Source organism: Salarias fasciatus, chromosome 12, assembly GCF_902148845.1.
Source record: "Salarias fasciatus chromosome 12, fSalaFa1.1, whole genome shotgun sequence".
In the NCBI taxonomy this organism is placed as follows: Eukaryota; Metazoa; Chordata; class Actinopteri; order Blenniiformes; family Blenniidae; genus Salarias; species Salarias fasciatus.
In genome coordinates this window covers 22,520,738-22,547,521 of record NC_043756.1, presented here as the reverse complement: position 1 = coordinate 22,547,521, position 26,784 = coordinate 22,520,738, and the positions used below count along the sequence as shown (strand labels likewise).

Genomic DNA, 26,784 nt, shown 5'->3' with positions numbered 1-26,784 from the left:
TGCTGCGCACGGGCCTATGCAAATACGGTGGCGCACGCATGGCGCACAAAGCCAAAGATAGAGTAACAAATCAGGAATTTCCCCCTTGCCACTCCTGAGAGCACAAGAGAGGACCAAAGTTAGGGAATAAACGTTTTTCCACTGGGAGGAGAGGGAAACCAAATCCAAACGGAGATAATCTGCCTTGTTTCGTTTCATTCTGTAGATTTCCTGACGCGTTACGGACTTTTTATTTTGGCTCCAGTCAGTTAGTTTTTAATTCATTATGAGTGCCTAGACATTCGTGTTGTGGACTCTGATGGAGCTTTTCGTGGAGTAAACGGCGCACTGCAGGAAAACAACCATCATACTGTGATTTGCAAGTTTGGGGTTTTATTACTTTTTTTTCTTTTCTTTTTGCAGGCGTGTGGCGGCTGGGATCTGCGTCGCTGGTCATTTTGGCTGTTGAGTTTCTCGATGGCGTAGGTGGTGGCAGGACTTCCCTTTTTTTTTAAGGAAAACAAACTAAGGAAGAAGGATCTAACAGCCTGTTTATCGAGCACATGCGTCTGGATTATGTGCGTGGATGAATTCGGAGTGCGTAAAGTTGAGTGAGACCCCACCACCGTTACTTCTGGAGACGGGAAATGCGGAGTAAATACGGCGTCTAGAAGGATGCTGCTGCTTCTACAATGGAAGTGAAGAGCTCTGTTGCTGTGGTCGCGGTGGTTTGCGTCTTCTTCTGCTCCGTTTTCAGCCAAGAACTCAACCCCAAAGGAAGAAATGTGTGCAAAACACTCGGGTAAGCACGAGTGCTCAGGGAAGAAGAAACTAAGAAATTAAGATTTATAAGTTTTCCTTTCTATAATCGCTGCCTCCTTCAGAAATTCTAAAATGCCCAATCAAGGATGTTTCGTAAAGTTGTTAAAACTCTCTAGGGGTAAAGGTGTTTTATAACTGAACTTTCGTAACTTGATTGGACTTTTTTTTTCTTTTCTTTTTTGTGCGCACAAATAGCGGTTCTCACCATCGTGGAAAAAGTTTTGTTTTTATTTTTAAATCGACGTCCTCTCCATTGACTTTGTCTAGGAGCATGAGTCCCAGTAATAATATTTTTGATATATTTCGCTTAATCAATCTTAAGAAGAAGAAAAAAAAAACATATTACGCGTTCTCTGTGGCTGCAGCGATAGGAGGAGTCCATTGAAAAGAAAGCAGCCATACAGATGTGTACATCTGGAACAGGACTGCTGTCCTTGCTCTGTAGGGGGCGCTCTGTCTGACCTTCACAGCAGTCGTGGCACCGTTTGATAACACTTCGACCTGAGAAAGCACTTTTTTTAATTAACCAGACCGGTTTTGGAGAGATTTTGATAAACAAACTGTATCTATTGAATAGTTTCTAAAAATTCTCGTGAACGCACTAAAGCCTACATTTTTAAAGCTTTCACCAATCTCTGGATGTTTTGTAGAAAGAAAATCCAGTCTGCAATTAATGACATCCAAATTGGTCTGTCTATGAAGCAGTCAGGGAGAGAAAACAGCAAATACAGAGCAGGAATCAATGTTCCAATACCGTCTAAAGAAGGGCTTTGAACCTTGTGATTTTGCTCCCCAAAAAACATGTTGGGATGAGAAATTCCCCTGACTGACAGATTTCTTTGCTGCTGTCCCCTTAAAGTTGAAGAACAATTAGTTTTCTGTACATATAAAGACCCTCCCAACTGAATTTGGGAAATCTTTGTGTACAACTAAGCTAAAAGTGAACACTTCCTGTGTGGTAAATGTTCCTGGTTCAGACTAAAAATATCTAATCTGAAAAGCCACATGCTGTATTTTCCTGTGCTTTTAGAGCAGATATAATGAGGACCTACTCTTCAAAAGCTGCCTTTGCGCTGTCATCTCATAGATTTTTCTTTGCTTCACAGGGCAACAAAATGTCATTCACCAGAAAAAGAAAAAAAATCTTTATCCACACAGTATTTTAGTGCTTTGTGTGCTTTAAATACACAGCACCGACCTGCAAAGCTGTGCAAGTTTGACTTTTTGCCCTTCGAGCAGTATTCATGGCAGTGAACTCTGCACTCGTTTTTCTTATTGTACCCATTATGGTTTTTATATTCTCAGCATTGAATCAAATGAATAGAGGGAAGTAGCACGGCATTCATCACCAACTTTAAGCCAGCATTTCTGACGTTTGTCTTCACATTGATGACGTTTGATGGAAATATACGTGCAGCTTTTTCGCGCTGCATTGAAGGATTATTGTGTTTGTATTCATTTCAAGCTGTTTCCAAAATGTTTGGGAATAAAAAAATAAGATGCACAGATAAAGAAAAAGTCCTTTGGAATGAGTAAATTCAACTCAACACTGTTCAAATAATTTAAAATCTGTTTAAAACCAAGAACAGTAGAAACTAAACATAATTGTTGAAACTACTTTGTTGATACTCATTTATTAGCAATAATCTGGAGCATTTTAAAGTTGAAGTGGACATATGCTGCAGTCTTAAAAGTAAAATGCCATAAAATTCTCAGCTGAGTAACAGTCTAAAGTTTCTTTTTTTTAAATCCATAATGTATCAAATGTGTTCAGTTTTAATTGGTCTACAGTAGATACATCAGTTGTGCACCTGGACTCATTTACTGCTATTTAAGCACAGTTTGCATGCAGTGGTTGGCATCATGTGTGGCTGTGTATTCCTCGTGGCTTCACAGATATACCGCCATGCCGTTTACATTAACGTAGTCTCAGTGTCTTTGAATGAGTTTGGGCCTCGAGACAGCTTTTTCGTTTTATGCCCTCATTATTTGTACATTATCTTCACATTCTTGAGCTGAGAAATATTACTCTTTACCTCAGCAGATTTAATCAACACAATCTGAAGCCAACCAACCTCACCATCAGTATTGTTAACGTTGTCTGAGTACATGTGATACACGGGACTCTTTCAGTCTGTCTTTACTCAAACACATCTCTGTTTTAGAGATTTTTTTTTTTTTTTTTTTTTTCCTGCATCCACTTTTCTCCAGTTGTGAAATGACTATGGGTGGAACAGTACATCGCAGGACAAACACAGAGAGACAATCACATTAACAATTACACCTGCAGGCAATTGAGTGCCATCAATAAACCTCAATTGCAATTATTTGGAAACTGGAGTATATGCCTGTGATGCCTTTAATAACTAATTTCAAGTATTTGCATTCCATTTTCAATAATTTCATATTGAATCCATCTAGCCCTTTATTTTTTACATAGGGTTGCACACAAAGCAGTAGTGAAAAAGAAAAAAAAAAACCTCTTGTGTCATTTCCCACTCATACTTTGTCAAATAATCCAGCGGTTCGACCTGTGATCTCGAACCACGTGCCGTTTTTGACTGGATAAAAACCAGCGCTGCTCCCTTTATGATAACTGAAAGCAAACTGCCATCTTCAAACAATTTAGGGGAAGCTGATGTGTTGCAGGGGCCCCTCAGAGGTCACATGCATGGGAGGAAGACTAGACTCATCCGTTGTTTCCTGTCAGGCCTCAGACTTGTCTGCAAAACGTTGTCTCGAAATAATCTTTCTCCCCAAAGGCGGAGGAAAGCCGGAGAACCTGATACGCTACATAGATTCAGGGGTTTGGGGATTTTCAGTGTGTGCATTGCCCTTAGATCGGAATGCACCATATTGAGATAATTACACCACAATGTGCGAAGCATGTGCGTCATGTACAATGCCCCTGTGTACGTTTGCAGTATTTGGCATCAGCCACATCAATAAGATTGGCGAGATCAAAGAGACATGAGTTGGGTGTGGATGCTGCTGCTTTGATATATGTTTGTTTTACACTATTCCAGTTAAGAGATTTTTTTTTTCCTCCCTAATTCTGTTACTTCTTTTTTTTTTTTTTTCCTGACAGATCATCAGGATCGGTGTGCTGCAGCGGATGGCAGCGGCAAGGGGATGAATGCCTGACACGTATGTACCATACAGAGCGCTAACATGACGCGTCGTGCGGCTCATTGTGCCTGGCGGATGAATAATGTGGCCTGTTCTCTCTCACCCCAGCTCTCTGTGAAGGAAACTTCACCTGCAACGAAAATGAGGTTTGTGTCAGGCCTAACGAATGCCGCTGCCGCCATGGATACTTTGGAGCGAGCTGTGACACAAGTAAGGCCCTTTAAAAGCTGTCTTGATTCAGAGTTTCTCCATTTTCCTCCTTGACTGCGACGTCTCAAGGTCAAATAGAAGGAAACTGTGTCACACATCAAGTGACAGTTGTTTTGGTTGTTATATCAGAATCCAGTTTGAGGCAGGTAAGTCGGTTTAACCGCTACATTTTCATACACTGAAAAGTCTCGAGATCAGTGGTACTCAAAGAATGAGTCAAGCTCTTGATGATAAAGTGACTTCTGGTTTTGAGTGAAATGTCAATTATTTAAAAGTGGCAAAGTCTTTTTGTTCAGGGTCAATATATAGTTAAATGTGACCTCAATCTGCTCAGACTGGTAAAATTCTTATCTATAAAGACGGTGAAGTTATCGCTAGTTTTTAAGCAAGAGATCCGATAATATTTAAATTTTTGCTGTACTTTCTACAACGTCTAGCATGCTTGTTCTCATAAACTCACCTCATGTGACTTTTATGCCAAATCGGTTTGGCTATGCTGTTTAGGTGATCTCTGGGTGATGAGCTTTGTTGCCATTCGTTGTTCAGATTTGGGTCTCACTGCAGTGTCATCATCTCTATTTTCTAAAACAATGCAACCCCCTGTGGAAAAAAAAAGAAAAAAAAACCCAATAGTTATTTTATTGAAAAGTACACTCACTTCCTTTTCATCAAACAGTTGAATTACCCCTGTGAGCAATAAACCTGCCTGGAGGCCCTTGTTTGACAACACAGATTCAAATGATTGCCATAACCATTGATGTAGACATTCGGCTTTTATAAGAAATCAACTGCAATTATAACTCTGGTGAATCCCGTTAGCAACGTTACTGGCTGGTTATATATATATAATCAAATACAGAACCGCTGTCGTAAAAAAAAAAATTAACTACACTATTACAACTCAATCAGTCACATTTATCCAATGGTGTATTATCCAAACACACCTGGACACATGGAGAGGTGGAGATAGGAATTAAAGCACCAGTTTTATGTTTGGAAGGCAGCAGGCAAAGTCAACTCCACAGTTTTCCCTTTAGCCTCGGCAGTCTCTAAGAGCGGGGTCGTCTGCATATTCACACATTTATACATTTCCCATTATGAATTGTGAGACCCCCGAGCAGCTTCCTGTTCTGGATTTTGTGGACTTTGTGCTCTTTGTCAATTTCCTTTACAACTTCCCATTGCAAAAAAGAGCAAATGCTTGTCTATCAGTGTGATCAGTTAATCAAATAGTTGATTAAGCTTTGAAGTATTACTCATATAACAATGAATTCCAAAGATTCTTGATTGTGACTGCACTGTCTTTTCACAGAGTGTCCAGCCCAGTTCTGGGGCCCTGACTGCAAAGGAAAATGCAATTGCTACCCCAATGGCCAGTGCGATGACTTGACTGGCAAGTGTACCTGCAACCACAATCGGTGGGGACCGAACTGTGAGAATGCATGTCTATGCCAAAAAGGCAAGTGCGACCAGGACACCGGGAAGTGCACGTGCCACCCCGGCGTCTGGGGTCCGCAGTGCAACAACAACTGCTACTGCAGCATCAACTCCATCTGCGATGCCATGACGGGACGGTGTCTGTGCAATCCGGGCTGGACTGGGAGAAACTGTGCGATCCAGTGTAACTGCAACAATTCCCCATGTGACCAGTTCACCGGACGCTGCCAGTGCCGGGACAGGCTCTGGGGCCCGCGATGTGAGCGGTACTGCCAGTGCGTGCACGGCAAGTGCAACCAGGCCGACGGATCGTGTACCTGCACGCCCGGCTACCGTGGGAAGTTCTGCAGGGAACCATGTCCTGCTGGATTTTACGGTCAAAACTGCAGGAACAGGTGGGAGGGAAAACTCAGCAGAGAGCTAATGTACCATTTCAAACACACAGGAACTGTACAGATTTGCAGATGGCAAATGTTCAGTTTGCTTGTTTGATCCATAATGTAGTGCCATTTTGTGGTTTTGATAGGAAATAAGATATTTTAAGGGTTATCAGCAGAAGCATACATCAGATCTTAACATGAACTTAATGGGGCAGTGATGAAGTGAGGTTGGAGACTTGGTATTCACATTATCCCTATAATCATCAACCAACATGTAAAAGCAATTCAGGTTAAGTGCTTTCCCTTCTACAGACTGTGCTGTTCTCATAAGATACTGTTGCTATGAATCAAAAGGAAATATGAGACTCCGGCGTTAACCTTCCATCTTCCATCTTCCAATGATTATAGACGAGTACAAGGACAACAATTTTTGTAACCTTGCAAAAACTCCACTCCTGATCAATCTCCATGTCAGAAATTGCATTATGAAAATGCACAAGTGAAGCACAGCAAGTCTTTAAAGGCTGTGTTGTGACTTTGAAAACCTCTGTAGCATCATGTGTCTTCCTGTATGGATCTGCCATTTAATTCACACATGAAAATTTGACAAATAGCTAGAAGAAATTCATCGGTGATTTCACACAATTTTGGTTCCTCATTTATGCATCAGTCCACTGGTCTGTTTGCAAGTTTTCAAGTGAAAACAGCAAACTTATTCCACTTTGGGTGTCTGATTACATGAAAACAATGCTCAAGGCCACTGAAATTTTGACTTTCTTCAAATGATTTGAAAGGAGGAACTGTTGAAATCACTTCAACTCCATCTTCTGGGAATGGGGAAAAAGCAGTTTTAAATAAAGGTCCCAATCCCTTTCCATTAAACTGGGGTAAATCATGGCTGTAGTGAATAGTTCTTCTGCACGTGCGTGAGAAGATGGACAATCACAACAATCGTGGCCTGCTGTTCATGACTGCCAGTCCATATTCTTGGACCATACTTGGACCGGGTAGTTTTATAGTTAATAATGTTTAGAGTGTATTGTTCTCTGTGCACATGCGTGTGTGGTTTGATTACAGAAACAACCAAGAGCACCAAGTTATATTAAATTCTAGCTGAATTCTTTGTTTTCAGCATTTTTGCCATTTCTACTTGTCAACTTTCAAATCATAGCTGTATAAACACAAAATGTTTCTGGAAAATGCAAAAGGATGCATTTTCAATTCAAATGTTGTATGAATGGCTCCTAACTGAAATTTTTCTGACGATATTGATCATTGGCACACATTTGTGGTTTAGTTTCTACTTATGAACATGAATCACTGTGAAGCACCAAGTAAACACTCACATTCATGAACACTTTTGTTTTGTTTAACCAATTACATTTAAATTATAAGCAAACTGTTTTATTAGAACAAAATAAACAACAGTAAATGTTTTGTTTTTTTTTTTATCTTGGCCTCAAACGCCAGGTGTGGGCACTGCAAAGGCCAGCAGCCCTGTAAGGTGACGGAGGGACGCTGCATCACCTGCGACCGGGGCTGGAACGGGACTCGCTGCGATCAGCTCTGCTCCAAGGGCTTCTTTGGAGAGAACTGCCAGGAAGTGTGTCCCACCTGTAAAGACGGCCACCACTGTGACCCCATCCATGGCAAATGCTCGCACTGCAACCCCGGCTGGATTGGGGACAGGTAAGAAAACACACTCGCTCTGTGGAAAGAATGCTTTTCTTTTTACCTCTTACCATAAACTTAAACCTGACAAGCGTGGGCCTCACACCGACCTCCGTGTATTTAATCATGCTCTATTTTTTTTCCTCCGATAACTGAACGTTTCCCAGTGCACCTGAACTCAACTTCCAGGCATACCGATCATAGCGACGCAGCACATGCATCAGACAGCAAACCCCCCTGTGTAAAGTGGTTAAGAACAGTAGCAGACTAACGAATGTGATGCATGAAACAGATGAGAACGGGCTTCTTGTCCCGGTAGATGGAAAGTTCAATATTTAAAAACAGTGACACAAAAGAGCACAGCTGTGCACACAATATGTAGCAAAGAACTGACATATTAATGAACAAAGTCAAGTCCTCAGTGTTAAACATGTTACGGTTATTATATATTTAAATGACAAATAGATTTAACTTTTAAGGAAAATTTGCACGGTGAATTGAAAACATCTCTTCCTGAGATGTAATACTGAATAATGGGTTGCAAGTAAATGTGATTATTGATGGATTACAACGCTCCAAATAATGTCTCATTAATTCAACATGTTTTAAGTGTAAAATAGTTTTTCATACAACAACAAGAAGTCACAATAAGACATAATAGAAGTGTGTTAACAGGCTCAGGAATCAAAACCAGGAAATAATGCAAACAAACACAGAGTTGTTTTGTTGTGTTGTTCCTGTCGATCTTTAAATGGAAGCCGCTGTATGTTTACCTTGCAGCTCCCACGGTGTAATTTTCCCCTCTGTGATAATACCTGTGACTCACGCTGCTTGAGGCCCGAAGATGACAGTAATCGTGGCGTTTCCTCTGTGTGCGTTAGGTGCGAGGTACGGTGCCCTAACGGCACATACGGCGAGAACTGTGAGAACAACTGCAGCCACTGTTTCAACGGCATCTGTCATGTTGTCACCGGAGAGTGCCTCTGTGACCCGGGGTTTTACGGCACCTAGTAAGTCACGAGACACTTAATAGCCTCCAAGAATTCATGTTTATGCTTGCACTTCATTCAACACCTTACCAAGTGAAAAAGGTTTGATGGCTTTCATATTGCACTTGTAAAATTCTTTTACCTTTTGGGAGCTGAAGCTTTGGGCTTTTAGGTTTTTGTATTTAATCTAATAAAGCACACTCTTGGAAAAGTGAAATTCTTGCTAACTTTCATCAATCAGAGGAAAACGCTCAGAACAAAGAGCAAATCCAAAATCTCCACTTTCTCCCCCCCCCCCTTTTTTTTTTTTTTTGCCCCATTTTACACATCTGTCACTTGGAATCAACATATAACAGATGTTGTTTTTGTCTCCGCTCTGCACTCAAGCTGCAACATGACCTGCCAACCTGGCCAGTACGGAGTCAACTGCAACCAAAGCTGCTCTTGCCACGACAAGAACTGTGATCCCGTCTCGGGTGCCTGCCATCTCCGTAAGAAAAACCTTCATTTTGTTTAAGAGCAGCCACATGCCTTGCGGTCACTCACCAGTCCAAAAACGCGTGTTTTTCCTAATAATGTTCCTTTTCCTGAGACTAAACAGATATTTCTTACAGTGCAGACCAGAGTTCTTACACTCCGGACTGTTTGTCCAGACGTCAGATGCCTGTTACTTGCTGCTTGTGTATTAAATGTCCTAATAGTTGGCCGTACACGTTGAGCACCAACAAACTCGTCTATTCAGGTCAATGTGTGTAGTGGGAGACTTCGGAGCCTTGATAGCATTTCCAGACATAGACTGGTGTCCTTTTTATGGCTGTTTTTGTTGGCTCAGTTCCCGTCCAGTCAGGGCGAGAGACAGAGGGAGAGAGAGAGAGAGAGAGAGAGAGTGAGAGAAAGAGAGAAGTCTTAAAAGAGGAGGATGGAGAAAGAGAGAGAAAAAGAAAACTTGGAATGAAGACAGAAGCTACAAAAAAGTCCCATTTGGAAGGCAGGCATGGACAGCATCACTCTGCAGCATAGAAGATAGCAGGGATTTTTGCCAGGAGACGTAGTGGGTGGTGGCAGGTTGGTCAGTGATTTCATAAGACCTTGTCGTTTTTATCTCACCAGAAATGACATTGTGCCACACCCAGACCGGCCAGCAATTCATCTCAGTCTTATGTGACAGGTTAAAGGCCCGTAGGTCACCGCTATTCATCCCTTTACTGATAATTTGCTTCTCTTTTGGTGTCGTCTGTCCTCACAGCTGCCAAAAGCTGTCCACGCAATGCTCATGCAACACTGCACTTATTATCTTTGGGGTGTATCCTACCTAAAAAAGGGGAGGGATGCCAGTAAATCAGCAATGATTTATAGGCAGGCCTGTGCAGAAAAAATGCGGTTAGAGGAGGAAATTGATTGTCGAAGATCAACACTGAAACTGTAATTTGTCCTGTTTTTTAACTGAGGTCGTTTTAACTTTGAATTATGAATTTCAGCCTGTTGCAGTGTGTTTTTTTTATAGAGATACTTTACTTTTCAAGAAACTCTTTATATTCACTTGTGGAGAAAGCCTTCAAAATAGCAGCTGAAAAACACTCCATCAAGTCTGACTGCTGCTGGTTGAATTCTTCACAGTCTTTCTGTTGTTGCTGTCACAGACACTTTGATACAATCAACAACATTTATGACTTTTATCATCCTGTGCTCCAGAATGTGATGAAAAAATTGAAATTCAATGTATCCAATATGACGGTATCCCTGCTCAACATGTTAACATAGTGAAAACTGCTGTTTATGAGCTTAATTGCTTTGATGAGATGCGTCTGTCTTCTCGAGATGAGTGTCAATTTCAAACTAGCCTGAGTTGCTTTCTTTCGGTGTATTTTATTATAATAACACTTCAGTTGATCTGGTTTCTGCAAAGAAGTCAATAAGTATCTGCCACTTTGTTTTTTCCTGCAAAATGTTATATCCTCATTTCCTATCCTGCTGTTTTAAAATCGCTGTTTATTTAGATACTGCTGTGTAGAGAAGAGCATCTGTCACTGTAAATCTGATCAGTGGCTTTAAGCAACAATAAGACACTGACTGACTCATTTTACAAAGGAAAGCTTTTGTTGTGTTGCAACTGTGTTGAACAAATGCAGCTTTTTGAAAACAGCTTCTCAGGTGGAACCTTTTGAAAACGGTGCATCTCTGTCTCTGTGGAGACAGGGAGGGAAAACTTTCTGAAAACGTTTCACAGTGTTGCTGCGTAACGATATGGTTGTTGTATAAACGGGGCCTAATATTGCTGGTGGTCACGGTTTGGCTGACCTCTCATCTGTAGTCATTTGAAGGTAGTATTTTCTAATGAAAACATAATAATTTCATTTGATCCCCGAGTTTTGACCGATCGTTAAAGTCAAAGCTGCTCCAGTGTGTGTATTTTGTCTTCCAGAGCCGAACCAGCGGATGGGTGTGATTGCAGCTGGGACGCTGGTCTCCTTCTTGCTGATCGTCCTCCTCTCGCTGCTGTGCTGCTGCTGCCTCTGTCGAAACAAAGACGACCACAAGTGAGTGACAGCTAGCTGTCTTAACCTCAGCGCCCCAGTTGGGGGGGTTCGGATTTCTCATAGGGGCCTTGTGGTGGTTAGCAAAATAAATGGGAATATTTTCTTTTCACATTTTCTCACAGGTACCAGGTTGTTAAATGAATAAATGCACATAAATTATATTTTAAGTGCGCGTACGTATTGACATTGCAGTGTAAGTAGCAACGTGAGCGGCCCCGGAGAGCCCTCAGAAGAGGCAGACGGCCAGCTTTAAAATGCCTGTTTTTGAATGATTCATTTGGATTTCCATGCCGTCATCGCTTTTCAATCCTAACCAAAGACGTCTCCACCAACAGCAAAAAAGCCAAGCGGATCCTCTGTGGACGATTCAGCCGAATCAGCACTAAACTTCCCCGTATTCCACTGAGGCGACAGAAACTGCCCAAAGTAGTCGGTAAGCCCCAAAACCATTTCTCATATCCCTCCGCAGTCTGCTCCACTTCTCAGCTTCCACTGTATCCGTCTGAGCTCGGAGCTGCAGAGAGATTATGACACACACACTACAGCAGAGATGTCGGAGAGTTTGAAGCCTGTCTGAGGGTTATTGTAGTTTCTCAGTGCTTTACAGTGTGACACTGTGGCGCTGATGATGGAAATGAATGGCAGCGGACTGTAAGCAGTGTGTTCTCCTTCATTGCTACCTTCAGTGTTGGATGATGAATAGGGTTGAAAAGTGTACGGTGGCTGCCAGGCGAGTGTGGGGTTTCATTTGAAAGGAATGCGCTGGTTTTAGAGCCCATTATTATTCTTGGCACTCCAAAATGCCATGTGTTCATATTATTACAACCCTAAACTCCGGCTCTTTTCTTCACATATTCTGTACTCTTTTCCATCGTCTTCGTCCCCAAGAAAATGTTTCTGGTGCTGAGGAGGGGGCTGTGTTAATAAAAGAAGGCCGGTGGTGTTAGAGGGGGGCCCCGTCTGGTGGTGAGTGACGTGCTATCAAAGGCCGCACTGTTTGGGTGGACGCTGCAGACCGGCTGCACCATGCGAAGGTCTCGTGGTGTGTGACAGATCCGTCTGTGACCCCAGTCTGTATTTTTTTTTTTTTTTTTTTTTTTTTTTTTTTTTTTTTTGTTTTTTTCAACTATGGACAGAGTAAATATTCTGGTCTTTGAAAACTTAGTTCATTACAGCAGTTTTTGTTCAGGTTTTTATGTTTACATCAACACAAAAATGATTATATTTGGCTGTGACAGAGCACATAGTTACATGATCGAAAGAGTATTTGGTTCAGCAGCATAACTTTGGTGGGGTCGTGGTTAACCTCCTGAATCAAAGGAAAGAGTCGATGATTACATTTCGGGATCTTACAGTGTGGAGTTTGCATTTTCTTCCTGCATTACATTCAGTTGCTTTGAGAAGCATCCTAACTTGCCAAATAACAACATCTATAGACAGATTTCTGACATTTGCAAGACGGAAGGTTTTCATAGGTACCTTGCTTTCCTTCAAAAGTCCAAAGAGATGTATGTTTGGTAATTTGGTAACTTTAAATTGCAAATAAGTATGAAGACGTGTGTGACTGTGATGAACTGGTGACCTGTGTAGGGATGAGATAAGCCGTAATGTAAGGGCCTGGGTGTTTTTGTTGGACATTTATTGTTTTCATCATCTGTTTTCCATCTTGGTTCACTGTGTTGCATGTCTTCTTTGTGTCTTTTCTTTGTCCTGATTCATGTCTGACTTTCTGTACAGTTGTCTTGATAGTGTGAGTTGTTTCATTTTGTCTCTTATCAGTATTTTCCATTCATTCTCTTCCTGCTCTTCTCTTGTTACATCTGAGTCTTGGAACCCTCCACATGGAGAGGCACTTTTTCCATTTACAAACATAATCCCATCAAGAAATGTGTCTGTTCACACAAAACACCAGAAATGTGAAAAATGCTGTAGTATTTAGACCAGGTCTGCTGTAGTGACTGTACCACTATACAAATACAGCAAAAACAATATGGTATGGTAAAACAAAAGTGATAAATAAATCCATTACTCTGTGGATGATTTCCAACATGACAAAGAAGAATTATGTTTACAAATTTTAACAATGGCCTTTGGTGAAACTGTGGTATCCTATGTGTGAGTGTGGATTTCGACTCATTCTTTAAATGAGATCTTCAAGTGTCCCACCTCTTATGATATCCCTACGATGCCTGCTGCAGTGATGTAGAGTTGGATGAAATGCAACATGAATGGCCAGATGAGTATCTGGTTTGAAAGTAGATATGGACGTGGTGTGGATCACACTCGATAACATCAGATATGTACTGTTCAAATCAGATATGGGTCACATCTGGGCTAAAATGTTGTTTGCTCCACTGTTGCCTGCAGTGTGAATATAGCCAAAGTCTCACTCTCTTTTGTGTCAGTGTCAGTTTTTCTTCTTTGCCTATTTTCCTCCAGGAGTCAACTCTTATTTGACCGCTGCTCCACTGTAAACCCATTCACGATTCACTGGTCATCACTTCTGAGTCCTGTGTTTTGCTTCATTATTTGCTATTTAAACCTGCTTATTAGCAGCAAAAATGAGTCTTCCCACATTGAGTCAAACAACTTTTTTTCTGAGATGTTGGTAGTTGTGTTTGTAAACTCAATATGGAGACTTTATATGGCCAAGATAGGAGTCACTTTGAACAACTGTCGTCCAACACAATTGAAATAAATAAGTGAAAAATATATGTGCTTTCACACTATATGATGCCAAATCTTCGAGGAGCCTCTACAACAGGACTCAAGATTCACTGCCGCCTGTTGCACATGATTCTCTGTGTCATAAAAATTACTATAAAATCCTGAACTATTGAGTTAAAACTTTAGTTGGTCTATAACACACACTTGCTATTTACACAGCATGCCGGATCGACAGTAAAATGACTGTCTAAAACTTCCAAAAGTCCCTCGCGCTGATTGTAGCCGCAACTCGCCTTGTGTGCGTCCATCTCCTTACATGACTTGACAGAGACACAGTTTAAGCATTTCCAAGCTGCTGATCTCAAAGAGATCTTTGAAGCTTTCTGTGTCACAGAAGGAGTTAAAACACGATGGCCTGCTTTCTTCTGTGTGTATGAGCAGCATGTGCTTTTTCGGTTACGCAGCTGATTATTTAGGCCACAGTCCGTCTCCATTACACCTCGGGTCATGATGCCACACGGGGACAAAGCTGCCTTTGTCATCATCTTGGTGTGGGGCTTTGCCGCTTGTTTGTCGAGAGCTTACTCGAACCCTTTACTGTCTCGCATGAAGATGCAAGAATGTTGTCAGTCTGTAAGGAAAGCTAGAAAGCTTTTAAGTCGTTGATATTTCAAAATATTAGGACACGACACAAAAAAAAACGACACAGACATGCAACTAAATGTAAATGCAGACCGGTTATAAATGGTCAAAGTCCTTCCTCTTTTTCCTGGTTTAGCCTATTCAGATTTTAACCCTCACATTAACTCCGCTTTCGTTGGGGCTACCCACAGAATTGTGGTCTGCCAACATTTAGAAACTCTAACTGTGATGGGAGCCACACACACACACACACACACACACACACACACACACACACACACACACACACACACACACACACACACACACACACACATTCCAGAGGGGCCCGATGGGGCTGGAAACAGGAAGTGGTCAAATTTACCCCAGCTAGTGTCAGAACTGTGATTTATCCACGGTGGGGTCAGTGGCAGCAGATGTGGCAAGACAAAGGGAAGAGGGAGACGGTTGACAGAAGACAGCATTGTAAGCCTTTGGAGAAGTTACTACATAAACACACTTTCACCTCTTCCCCTCTTGGCCAAACTTGTCTGTTTGTTTGTAGTTGAGCATTCCTTCTTGAGCGTATTTACTGTACGCCCTCTGCGTCTTGTGAAGAATTCCTCCCATCTTCTGTCCAACTACTTCCTCGCAGAGGAGAACTGAGAGTAACTCCACCTGCTTTTTTCATCTTTATCCAAAGGGAGTTGGCTCGGTTTGCAAACGTCTAAGTAGCCATACTTACAATGCAGTCATGAGCTGCTCATAAAATGGCCAGAAAAACTTTCTCACACACTAAAGCCGCTCAGAAGGGCATCGTCTGCTGATGGAAAACAGCGGCTCCGCTTTTAGTGGCCTGAGCCAATCTATATAAAGCTGCAGTTAAGCATGTTTGGTAATAAAAATGCTCCAGCGGTGACCTACATGCTGTAAGCTGGATGACATTGTATGTTCTATATTTATAACCTTTGCACAACATACTATATGGGAAACAGTTCTTGAATCCATTACTTTCAAGAATCACCAGCATCTTCTTCCAAATGACTGACTGAGATTTAACTTTATACAGTACATATGCAATTTCATATGATGGGAAAGGTACATATTAAAATTATTACTTATTTTCACAAATAAGTAACTAGTTTCCACTGATTCCACTGATGTTACAAAGAATATTTGTTGCATTATGTCATTGTGCAGCTTGTTTGCTTTATAATTGCTAAAACCTTGTTGAGAAACTCTTTTGCTTGTTTCGTCTTGAAGAGGCACGGAGGCCCTGTCTACACTAAACTAAAATACACTATTTTCAAGTTTTTCCATTTCAAAAAAGTTTCAAGTGTTCATGGCAGGTTTTTGAAAATATCTAATCACATGGAAACGATGAAAACGATAGCATGCCAGTCCATGAGTTGGAACTGGCTCATAGTGTTGTGTCAATTTAGCATTTTGATGTGGAGTTCCATTCAAGAATATTGGTCCTTCCAATAACATGCCTGTTTAAAACGTGTTGCTTTCTTCTCCCTAAGCTTGAGACAACCGATGCCTTACCAAGCAACTGTGGCTGTGGAGCTGTGCAGCTGTGACGTGTCAATAATGCCCTGTTGTGTGTTGGCCGCTTGCATATGGGGGGGTGGATCACGGTGGCGTCGCGTCTGCGAATCAATCTGCTCCACTAGACCAGCAACAGTCTGGAGGAAGCAGATTTCAAGGGCAGCAGTTGTTCATCACTACGTGCAAGTAATCTCGCTAAATGCCCATGTGTTATCTCGTTGACTAACATGACGGAGCTCTTTGCATAGGTTGGCTGCTCTGCATTCCTCAGTTCCTCCGAGTCTCAGACTGCATTGCTCTGCATCAGGCCCAAATGTGGACGGAGCTCACACTGGGCCTCAGTCACTGAGCTCCTGCTTAAACCATGCTACTTCACATGCTCACCACAATGCATTGTGCTTGCAGTTTGTATGCATTTTTAGGCTGATTTACTTATGAGTGACATAAGGTGCAAACAAGTTTTGAAGTCAGGGTTTTCCGTGATTTAGGCTCCGTTTTAAAAAAGAAAGCCCTCCTGGAAGTGGTATCACTTTCATGCTCAGCTCACTCACTTGCTTTCATCGTGGGGTTATATAATGGAGCGGAGCATGAAACTTTAGATTTGACGTGTTGGTGGAGAAAGTTATTAAATAGATTGAGGCTTTACAGCAAATAAATCTGAATTCTGAGCAAATAAAGAAGAAAGAAAATGCAACATGATAGAAGATCAGTTACAAATAAAAGCCATGATGTGCCAGCAGAGAAAATGCATCTTACCACAATAACAGCAGCATTTCTGCAGAAGGCTGAGCCGGTTTGCATCTCGTTTTTAAACATGATAGAAATAGCCACATCACATTGGCTTCTATTGTTATTCATGCAAAGCTTTAGTAGATCAGTCCCACTGTGTCAGGATGGATATGAAAACTAAAGCACTAATCTGTAAATTCAGTAATCAGATATTTCAATGAACTGCTTGTTTAGAGTGAAAAGATGAAAGCCTACATGTGCCACCTGGTCTGATGGAGATAAACCTGAAAGCTTGTTGCCAGGGCCTTATTCAGAAGGCCGCATCTGTGAATGAATGAGTGACCTGCACATCTGTGTGTGTGAGACCTCCATTCATGCAGAACAGCACGAACAGGTGTTATCCAGATGATGTTTTCTGTTTTGGTGAAGGTCTTGCTGACTCCAGCAGTATGGTGACCCAGTATTTGCACGTATTCCAGCGGCACGACTTTGCAATGAAAACGTTGTCGTGTTAAGCTGTCCTGTCTGCAATCTAGACCCATCATCCTTTAGAAATGTTTGGCACATTGTACAATGTTTCCAAATGAGAGCACAGCTAAAGTTTTGTGTAAAGTGATATGTTACATTTTTATTTTTTACTTATGTATTTCTTAATTGGTTGCATCAGTTTTCTAAATACTTGAAACAACATCTGATTCACAAAAATACAGTCCCGAAGATTAGTGGCCATACTCACACTAACAGACATACAAATACAGAAGTCTCCAAATTTAAGCAATTGGGAGCTTCAGATGTCTGTTGAACATTATTTAAATAATCTTATCATTTTCCTCTACATATAACAAGTGTTGGGCTTCCTTTTTTCTCTGACTGGGATTTCTGGTGCCTCGCAAATGGAGGTGACGAGCCCCAAGTTGGAATCAACTGATCAAAGGTAGATGGGAAGAATGTAATTTGACTTCATCAGTTTCACTCAGTGGAAGTCTGCTGCTCTGAATAAAGACCAAAATATCCTGTGATTAACGATTACTCACACCAATGGTGAACCCACACTGTTTGCAATGCTTAGTTGGATAAAGCAGATCCTGAGGATGATCGTATAGATAACTGGACGAATTGATGGTGTCGAAACATCTCTGCTACTGGGGTTGTTTTTGTCAATACATTTCAAGGAATAATTGTTCATTACATATAAATATTTCTTTGGGGTTGTCAGCGGTGGCATTGGTCCTAATTTGTTTTTGGGGTGACGGTTTTTCTGTCAGGTTCCTATCTTATACCCTTGGCTCAGATCTCAGTAGCTTTTAAAGAGCACTAACAAGACATCTTGGGGAAGTTAGTTTGCTGCAATACATTATGATCTGAGAAGGAGGAATCAGAATTAGCATTCAGTGGTGGCCTCGTCTCTAATAATGGCTGATATCACTGACCTCTTTTCTGTTACAATACCAAGCAAAGCACAGCTGATAAAAGACTGACACAGAATCCCAAATTGTGACAGTGACTCTCAACTTATCTGGAAGAAGTCAAAGAATTTATATTTCAAATTGTAGCTCTGAAAGGTACACCAAGGTGAACAGCATTTTTTCCTGATTCTTCATCTCAGCTTTAAACAGGACTGTGCCGGTGATCATCAGGGGCCAGCAGGGCTGGGGCATTTATACAGCTATATTAGCACCATTAATTGTAGGTGGAAGTTGTTTTGCTGGCCAGCAGGAAGTAGAAACTGAGCAGTGTAACAGAATTTCTCTAAAAATTAAAATTGCAATACAAATGTTGATATTTTAACTTGAGAACTGATGTAGTGTCATAAGGGCCAATACTTTGGTACCAATCTTGTTATATGAATTCCAGTGCTGAATGCGAATTTTTACTTCTGATTTTAATGATTACCTCTTAAAATATTTCCTATATGGATGTCATGCTTTATATAAAAAAAAGGATTACTCATTGTAATGACTGTCAAAATAAAGCTGCAGAAGGAGATACAAACATAGAGACTTAGGTAAACTACTCCCATTCTCCACAGCAAAATACCCCCTGGAATATACCGCCCATGGATTTCACTTCATTTAGTTATCAGTTATTACAATCAAGCCTGTAGTGCTTCAAGTTGAAGCAACACCAGTCTCACACAAACTGTAGACAGAGGAGGCTGGTAGCTTTGGGGTAAACAGGATATCCTCCAGCGATCACATTAGTGGGTGTCCAAGGAAGGAAGTCCCCCCCATATTTCAAAATATTTGTTTTCTCTGCTACGTTGTGACTCTTTCAGACACATCTGGGTTTGCTTAGACATGTTGCACCTGTGTTGACTTTATCTACCCTCTAAGTACCAGCGGAACAATAGATTGCATGGAATTCAGATGATCTGCCATAAATTAACCTAATCTTAACTGGTACATTTGTTACATTTAAGTCAGATCCTACTGGTTACATTGAAGACTAGGAAATTACACATGTAAGCCCCAAAACTCCTTTTATTGTTTGTTTTTTAAATTTACAACTGCTACTAAGTCCCGCTAAAAGTGAGACAGTAACTAAAGGCAAAGAGTTGTTCCTATCCAGCGTCCTGGTACAGTTCAGGGAGGGGGGGGTTCTCTCCATAGAGAGTTTATCTGAGAGCTAAACAAACGGATGGACCCATATGTCATCGGGCATGTAAACAGAAGCATCTGATGTGGTCGGTCATGTCGAGTTAACGCCCAGCACAGTTTCACCCACAACTGTGCTCTTCACGCCAGATGGGAAGATTAAAGCCAAGTATCCCTCGGAAAAGCACAGCTGTTCTGAGAGCGAAGGGTCAACAGAGTGCTGATGTCTGGAAGGGAGGAAGGAAGAGAGAGCAGAGCAGAGAGAGAGAGAGAGGAACATGATTTGACCTACATATTGTTGAGGAGGCCGAGTCACTGGAAGCTGACCAAAGAAGCCATTTGGGGCTCATTTAGCTGTGAATCACTACAGTAGAAAAGAAAAATAGCGATGGCTGATCATCACATAAAATTCAACTTTCAAATCAGGATCCAGCTCATGATTTGTCTATCAGAATTTTCTCTTCAGTAATAGACTTTTTTCTTTGCCATGTGTGCTATGAGTGGGAGGAATGCTCATCTTCACTTCTTCTAGGATAGAAATGGCTGAGGAGGGTTTATAACGATGCCACCAAGTGGTCAGTGGTCACCAAGTGGCTAATGGTTTATCTTTGTTAAAATCAGCAGCTTTCCTTTAGACTTGTACTAAAAAAGTACTGGGGTGGATGTGCATGCATGTGTGTTTGTTGCGGATCATGTAAAATGTGTTGACAATGCTCAAGCAAAAAGAAAAAAAAAATTGGTAACACTTTACTTGAAGCCCCTCTTTATAACACATTATAAGTAGTTATAAACACTAATACATGATCACAATGCTTTATAACTCACTATACAGCAGTATACAGCATAGGATTAAGGTTAGGGTTAGGGTTAGGGTTAGGGTTAGGGTTTGGTCCTGGCATTGTGATCATCTATGAATGTTTATAACTATAGCTACACATGTTATAATGGCATTATAATGCTTTATGAATGTACTTATAATGTGTTATGCAGGGGGGCTTCAAGTAAAGTGTTACCAAAAAATTTTTTTGGAATCCCAAGAAAGACCCATTTTTAATTTCCTTTATTCATCATACACATGTGCTTCAACTATATAATTCCTGGTTTTACCTATCACTCATATCCTTTTCATCTTTTTTTTTTTTTTTGACAAAAAATGGGATGTGGAACTTCTAAGTGAGTCCCATCCCACACCTAGCGTTGCTCTTGGAAAAAAGGTACTTTTCTTTCTTAATCCAGACAAAAACAAGCGGCTAAAGTGATTTTTGTTAATACTGTATGATCACACACAACACAGGCTGCTTCACCTTTACATCATTGTTGTCCATATACTCACAGTCTGTTTAACTGTACATCACTCAGAACTTTCCAACTTTACAATTTATTTACGGATTTCATGCAAGACATGTACAAACATTTTACATGTACATATAGATTTCTGCATCAAAGAGTGAATTGATAATCAAGACAATTTGTCCCTCCGCATATACTGATCAGGTTCTCAACTCAACTTTATTTCCACAGCACTTCAAAAACAAGCACCGCTGAAGCAAAGTACTGTACATAAATATCCCCCCGAACAACACAGATCTAAAAACAAATTGCTTCACATTAATGATTGTTAAAAAAAAGACATGCCTAATGACAGAAAGTTGGAACTTTAAAAACAAACTCAAGAGTAAAATCTTATGTTGCGTCGAAAGCCAATGAGTAAAAATATTTTTTAATTACTGTTTTAAAACAACCTTATGATATATAGGTTTTAATCAAGAAAGTCTTGACCTTCACCACACTTTCGCTGGGTACATTCCAGCACCCCCCTATAGAGTCATTCTGTAGTGGCAGGCACCTACCTGTTTTCCCTGTTTTTTTTTACTTGAAAATCGTTTTGCTCTGCTCATTTTGAATTGACAGATACATTGAGACAACATATCTGCACACCCACCAAAAGTAATAGGCTGTTTTATTGCTTTCTCACATGCATTACTTCAAATTCAATGAATTTAATGGAACTGGGAAAAAATGTAAACTGAAGAAACAATCGGCATGGGAATATACTGAAAACTATTTATATTCACATCTAATAATCTGTAACAATGAGATGTCTGTCAGCGTGTAAAACCAATAAAATTTACATTTTTCTGCAGACTCACTCAAGCCACTGCTTTTTAAAACCACGTCATTGAGACTGAATGAGAGCAGACTGTTGATCTTGTAACACAGTACAATACCCCCAGACTGACCTTTTGGCTTCTGCATTTGTTTTCTGTTCTCAGTCGCTCACCACGACCCAGAAAACACCTTCAACTGCAGCTTCATCGAGCCGCTGTCCGTAGCCGAGCAGCCCTCCCCCTCCTCCTGGTCGTCCCAGGAGTCCTTCTCTTCCTTTGAGAGCGGAGACGAGGGACCCGTTTACTGCGTTCCCCATGAAGGTGAGTCATTATATGAATAAATAAACAGTTTAGTTATCTCCAGTGACACTCATGAATCTGCAATTTGTCTTCAGCTAATCGGCTGTCACGCACACATACGAATAGACGGCATGTGACGATGATTCACGCACTTCTGGAAATCTTATTTTGGATACAGTTTTAGGCCTGTGCCATCTAGGTCCAGGTTTTCCTTTGGGAACTGGGAGAATATAAACAGGAAATGGAACGGTCATGTCAGCATATGGCGCAAATCCAAACAGTGACTAACTCCTTGAAGTTTGGTGGAAAACACCCGTTCCATCAGTTTCTATTCTGGAAGTATGACACTGCAAATCAGGCTTTAAGTACTTTTGTGTGCATGTTTGATTGATGGATTTTTACTGCTCACGTAGCGCAGCTGTTTGGGTTTAGTTCATTTTCTCCCCTTGAGCAGTTCAAGGGCTGCAAAACAATGGATTCTGAGTGAAAAGCCTCAGGCACATAATGATATCTGTAAACAATGTGAGCGGTTTTTGATTTAGAGCCTCACAGACACGCTTTGCTGCGCTGAAGTCACTCCATCCCACACAATAAAAATACAAAAAAAGAAGAAAAAAAAAACAACAACAACCTACAAATCTTTAAATAACTGTTGTGTAAGTGCTTTCCTGTTGAGGGAAAAAGTCTGAAAAAATGGCTTCCTTACAGAGGAAACAATGAAATGTGTGAAGAGCACAGATTTACAATTCACATACATTCTCACACTTTAAAATTCTACAACGCTAAAAAAGAAACTATCAAACTAATTGAGTCCAGTTAGTAACCTTGCAAGGAAGTGATCCAGCGGGAAATTAACTTCCTGAGGAAATTGTTGGTGGTGTTAGTGTGTTACATCATCAGCTATTATCTGAAAGCGGTTTTAATCAGGATATTGTCACTGAAATTACACAAAGGAGACTTTGAGTTCATTTTCATTTTTGGATATAGTCTGAATTTTAACAAAAGTACAGACCGACACATTACATTTCTATATCATCCAGAAAAACAATCCGATGAGAAGTTACAGATTTAGTGAAAAGTTTAACCAGTGAATTTAGAAGTGTATATGAATGGTGTAGTGTCATGCTCCAAGGCTCTCACATTAAAGTTTGTTGAATTAGCAAGACTCCCAGCACAAAACTGAAGAACATCGTCAGATCATTTGAAATACTTGAAGTGAATTGATCTACGTGCAAACTGAACTTTGAACAAATTGGTTCAGGACTGATTGTTTCAGCAAATTCAGACTCAGAGGTAAATATTTGATGGAGAATGATGTCAAAATTATATATTCAGAATCTGCTCATCAATTTTCTAAGTCATGGTTTTAATGTTGACATGCTTGACATGAAAGAGGCTACAAAATTTTGACTGTTATAAGAGGTACATATGTTTGCTGGCTCAGGAATAATATTGAAGACAAACAGGAGCTTTGTAGGGTTTTCTAGTCCATGACTTATGGATTCCAATAGTCAGATGGTGTAATTATAACAGCAAAGACTGGTTCCTTTCAGTCTACATCCCTATTGTCAAGAGTCTGTCTTACAAAAACTATGCAGGCTGTATATACCAAAGACCAAAAGGTACCACATGAGACAACAGTGTTTTTCAGTAATATCTTTTGATCTGCTAATGATCCACAGAATCTGTGAGTGAAAGCAAAGAGAAGCGAACCCCGAGTCCCGCCACAGAGAAGCCAGAAGCAGTCCTTAATGAAGAGGATGCAGGGGAGTACACGTCCCTCAAAGACACAAGTGTCACCAAACCGGAGGGTAGCGAGCAGCCCCTACTCAAGTCCTCTGACAGCGAAGGCTCCACCAGCGGCTCTGAGTCCACCACTGCAGCCCTCTACGCCCGCATCGCTCGCCTTTCCAAGCAGTCCAAAGACGAAGAGGGCAGTGGCAAGGATGGGGACGGGACGCCTACACCAGAGGCCAAGCGGAATGGGAAGCCGCCACCATCACCTGGCAAGCTTAAACCACGCCCTCCAGACCCTTCCACCAAGCCCAAGGTGTCATGGATTCATGGAAATACCACGGGGTCTCCCCTGCCGGAGCAGCAGGGGGGAATGAAGGCACTTGCGGTGCCAAAGGAGAAAAAGAGGAGTGCCAGCGATGGCTCGTCCAAGAGTGAAGAGCGACAGAAAATGAAGGAAAAGGTGAAGGAGTCAGATACCAATGGGTCACCCAGCAAACACAAGCCTCTGCGAGGTAAGAAGTCTGGGGATGAGCAAAGCAGTCCAAGTCACATGGAGCACATCAATGGTGTTGTTCAGAATGCTCTCAAGAAGATCAGTAACTTCCACAGCTCCTCGTCTGAAAAAAAGAGTGCTGACAGTCCTAAGCAGACCATTAAAGAGCCTCCTAAAAGTCCAAAAGTCATCCATCCTCATATGAACTCGGAGGCTGCCACGCTGCTGGCAGCTCAGTTAAAGGAGAAAACACAAAGCATCAATAGAAATGAGGGGACAGGACTGAAAACCAATGGCCTCTCCACTCCCAAGTCGAACCGGGAGAAGCCCACACCTCCACAGAAAGCAAAGAGGACGGCTTCTGGCGGATTGAGCCAGCAAGGCTCCACAAAGCCTCTGCTGCCCACCTCGAGCAGTCTCCAGAAGATGGTGGCGCCTGTGGCCACCAACGTCGGGACCCCCGACTCCAAGAGCCCGGAGAAGCAGGACTTGAACGGCTCCAGGGTAGGGGACTCGTCAGATCCAACGCCAAAGAAGACTCCCATAAAAAAGCCACCCAGGAAGAAAGGCAAAGAGGGTACATTGGATACGCCTGAAAGCAAAACCCCTCAGCAAAAGACAGCCATTATGCCACCACAGGTTGTGAAATAAGGGTTTTTAGTGACACATTGCACAAAGTTTGAAATGTATTTCGAGAAGAAGAAAAACAGTGGACAGCAAAATAGGTTACCCATCAAGGAAATCAACCCAATCCAATCAAGGAGTTTAATCTTTCCGTGCAAGTGTGCTATGACACGAGGACAAGTCAAGATTGGAATATTCTTCCAAATCTAAGAGTGGATTTGAGTTGTACAGGAGAGATAAACTATATAAACATATATACACCATTATATCACATTTCAAGAATTCAACAAACTTGTATCATCCTCGCAGCGCAACCTGTGGTGAAGCTGGCTACAACTATGAGGACAGTGGCACCAATATCTTTTCAAGAGTTCATTCATCTCTATTTTTCTGCTGCAGTACATCCACCACTATATTTATATATGGATTGCTTAACAGTGATTTTTCATGCTGGTGATTTAAAAACAGTTATTGTTTATATGCTCTTCACAGGTACAACAGGTACAACAAAATTTAGCAACTGCAAAGTTTTTTTACTGGTGTCCTCTCATTTGGAGGCCACCTGAAGAAATGCAGTATGTAATCCAGATAAAGAGCTACATTTTTATGTCAACGGATGTCTTTGCAGGTTACAAACTACACTAGTGTTAGATTGGAGGAACTTTTGTAGTTTTATTGCAACTTACTGGATAATTTCACCCTTCCATTTTCATCCTGAGGTTTAAAAGTACTTTTTTTCTGGAACTGGATATCATCTTATTTTTCACATCAAACAGTTGTTTGTTTTACTCAAACTTATATTTTCACTGTTCCAAACTGTGTTGGATGAAACTAGTTAAGTCCCAAACGACTTGATCTTTAAACCAAAACTCCTACCAAGGACTTGATTCATACATTTGCTAACACCAGATCACCAGAATGTGCTCTTACTGTTCGTTTTATAGCATCAGGTAAACCACTAAGCCAAAGATGAAACGCCAAGCCATCATATCCTCCTTGTGCAATTGATTATGTTTTCAAAATATTCACATTCAGCATCGTCGTCGCCAGTTTGGAGACAGTCTGCCTTGTGTTGTTTTGTTTTGTTTAGGTTCTCGCAGAAAATTAGGTCGATGTTAGAATTTGAGTTATAGACGTTTCATGTGAGTTTGTATATGCCGTAGGGGTACTCAGTGGAAAAAAGTCAAAGGCCGTCTTGTCCCTTGACAGTCGTTTTATCTTAAGCACGCTGAGGTAAAAATAGGTGCTTTGACTTCATTGTTGTGGGCTGAGACTCTTGGACTACATGGTACTCTGCATTACAGTGTTAAAAAAATGTGCCTCAACTGTGGATCAGTTCAAGCAAAAAGTGATGTTTGCCTTACTCTGTTACGAATGTTCAGTTGCGATGTTTGATCCAATTGCATAAAACCAGAAAAAGTGATTGGGGGATGTTTAAATTCAGTATACTTCAACCAGTAAGATTTCACAGTTACAGCTAGTTTGCGAAAAAGAAAAAAAAAAAACTTTGTATTTTGTGTTTTGATAAAGGTACAACTTATTTCTTCGGTTATTTTTTTTTTCTACTTTTTACTTGTATACGTTGTGTACTTTTTATTATCTTTGTAAGCTGTGCTTATGTGACCTGTTTAGGTTCTTCTGTTTTTCTTGGTGTAAAAATGAACTGGCTTCTCTTTTGTGTCTTGGGTGGGTGGGGCTGGGGGGGTTCCGAAACAAACCTGCAGTATGAGTACTTTCCTTCTGTAAAGTTTACATTGGCTTGGTAATTGTTCTCTGTTGATGTTATTGTTTGTGTAACACTTAACTGCATGACGCAGAGTGTAATTATATGGCATTAATAGCTGCTGAGGAAATCTGTAACCTTCTTGTTCCTTCCATTTGTTATTATTGCCTCCCATAAAAACTTGTACAGAAAGGATTGTACAGCACTACTATAATACCACTTTTGAAATAATTGCATACTCCTGAAGTCATAATATTGTGTAATTTTGAAGTGGCAATTTCTATTCTCTCTCTCTCGACTGGCCCATGCCTGTTTTCATAGGCATACAGTGCATTTTTGTAAAGAAGGGCCTGAAAAGCTGCAAAAACATTACCAAATGTAATATTTTGTCTTTTTGTGGTTTGTTTATAGAAACTTTCATTTTGTGTATTAAATGGGTGTTTCTTCATTTACTTCTTGGAATAAAAAAACCCCACCATTGTA

General features: G+C 41.0%; 1 protein-coding gene across 1 annotated transcript; it reads left to right on the top strand.

The window, feature by feature from the left end:
• The first annotated feature begins 64 nt into the window (after positions 1-64).
• scarf2 (scavenger receptor class F, member 2) lies at positions 65-26,784 on the top strand. Its single transcript, XM_030104926.1, has 11 exons — positions 65-781; positions 3,890-3,948; positions 4,039-4,140; positions 5,453-5,972; positions 7,428-7,646; positions 8,510-8,638; positions 9,005-9,108; positions 11,040-11,154; positions 11,490-11,587; positions 21,590-21,745; positions 23,407-26,784. The coding sequence occupies exons 1-11, from the start codon at positions 672-674 to the stop codon at positions 24,603-24,605; spliced, it is 2,811 nt and encodes a 936-aa protein (XP_029960786.1). The 5' UTR covers positions 65-671; the 3' UTR covers positions 24,606-26,784.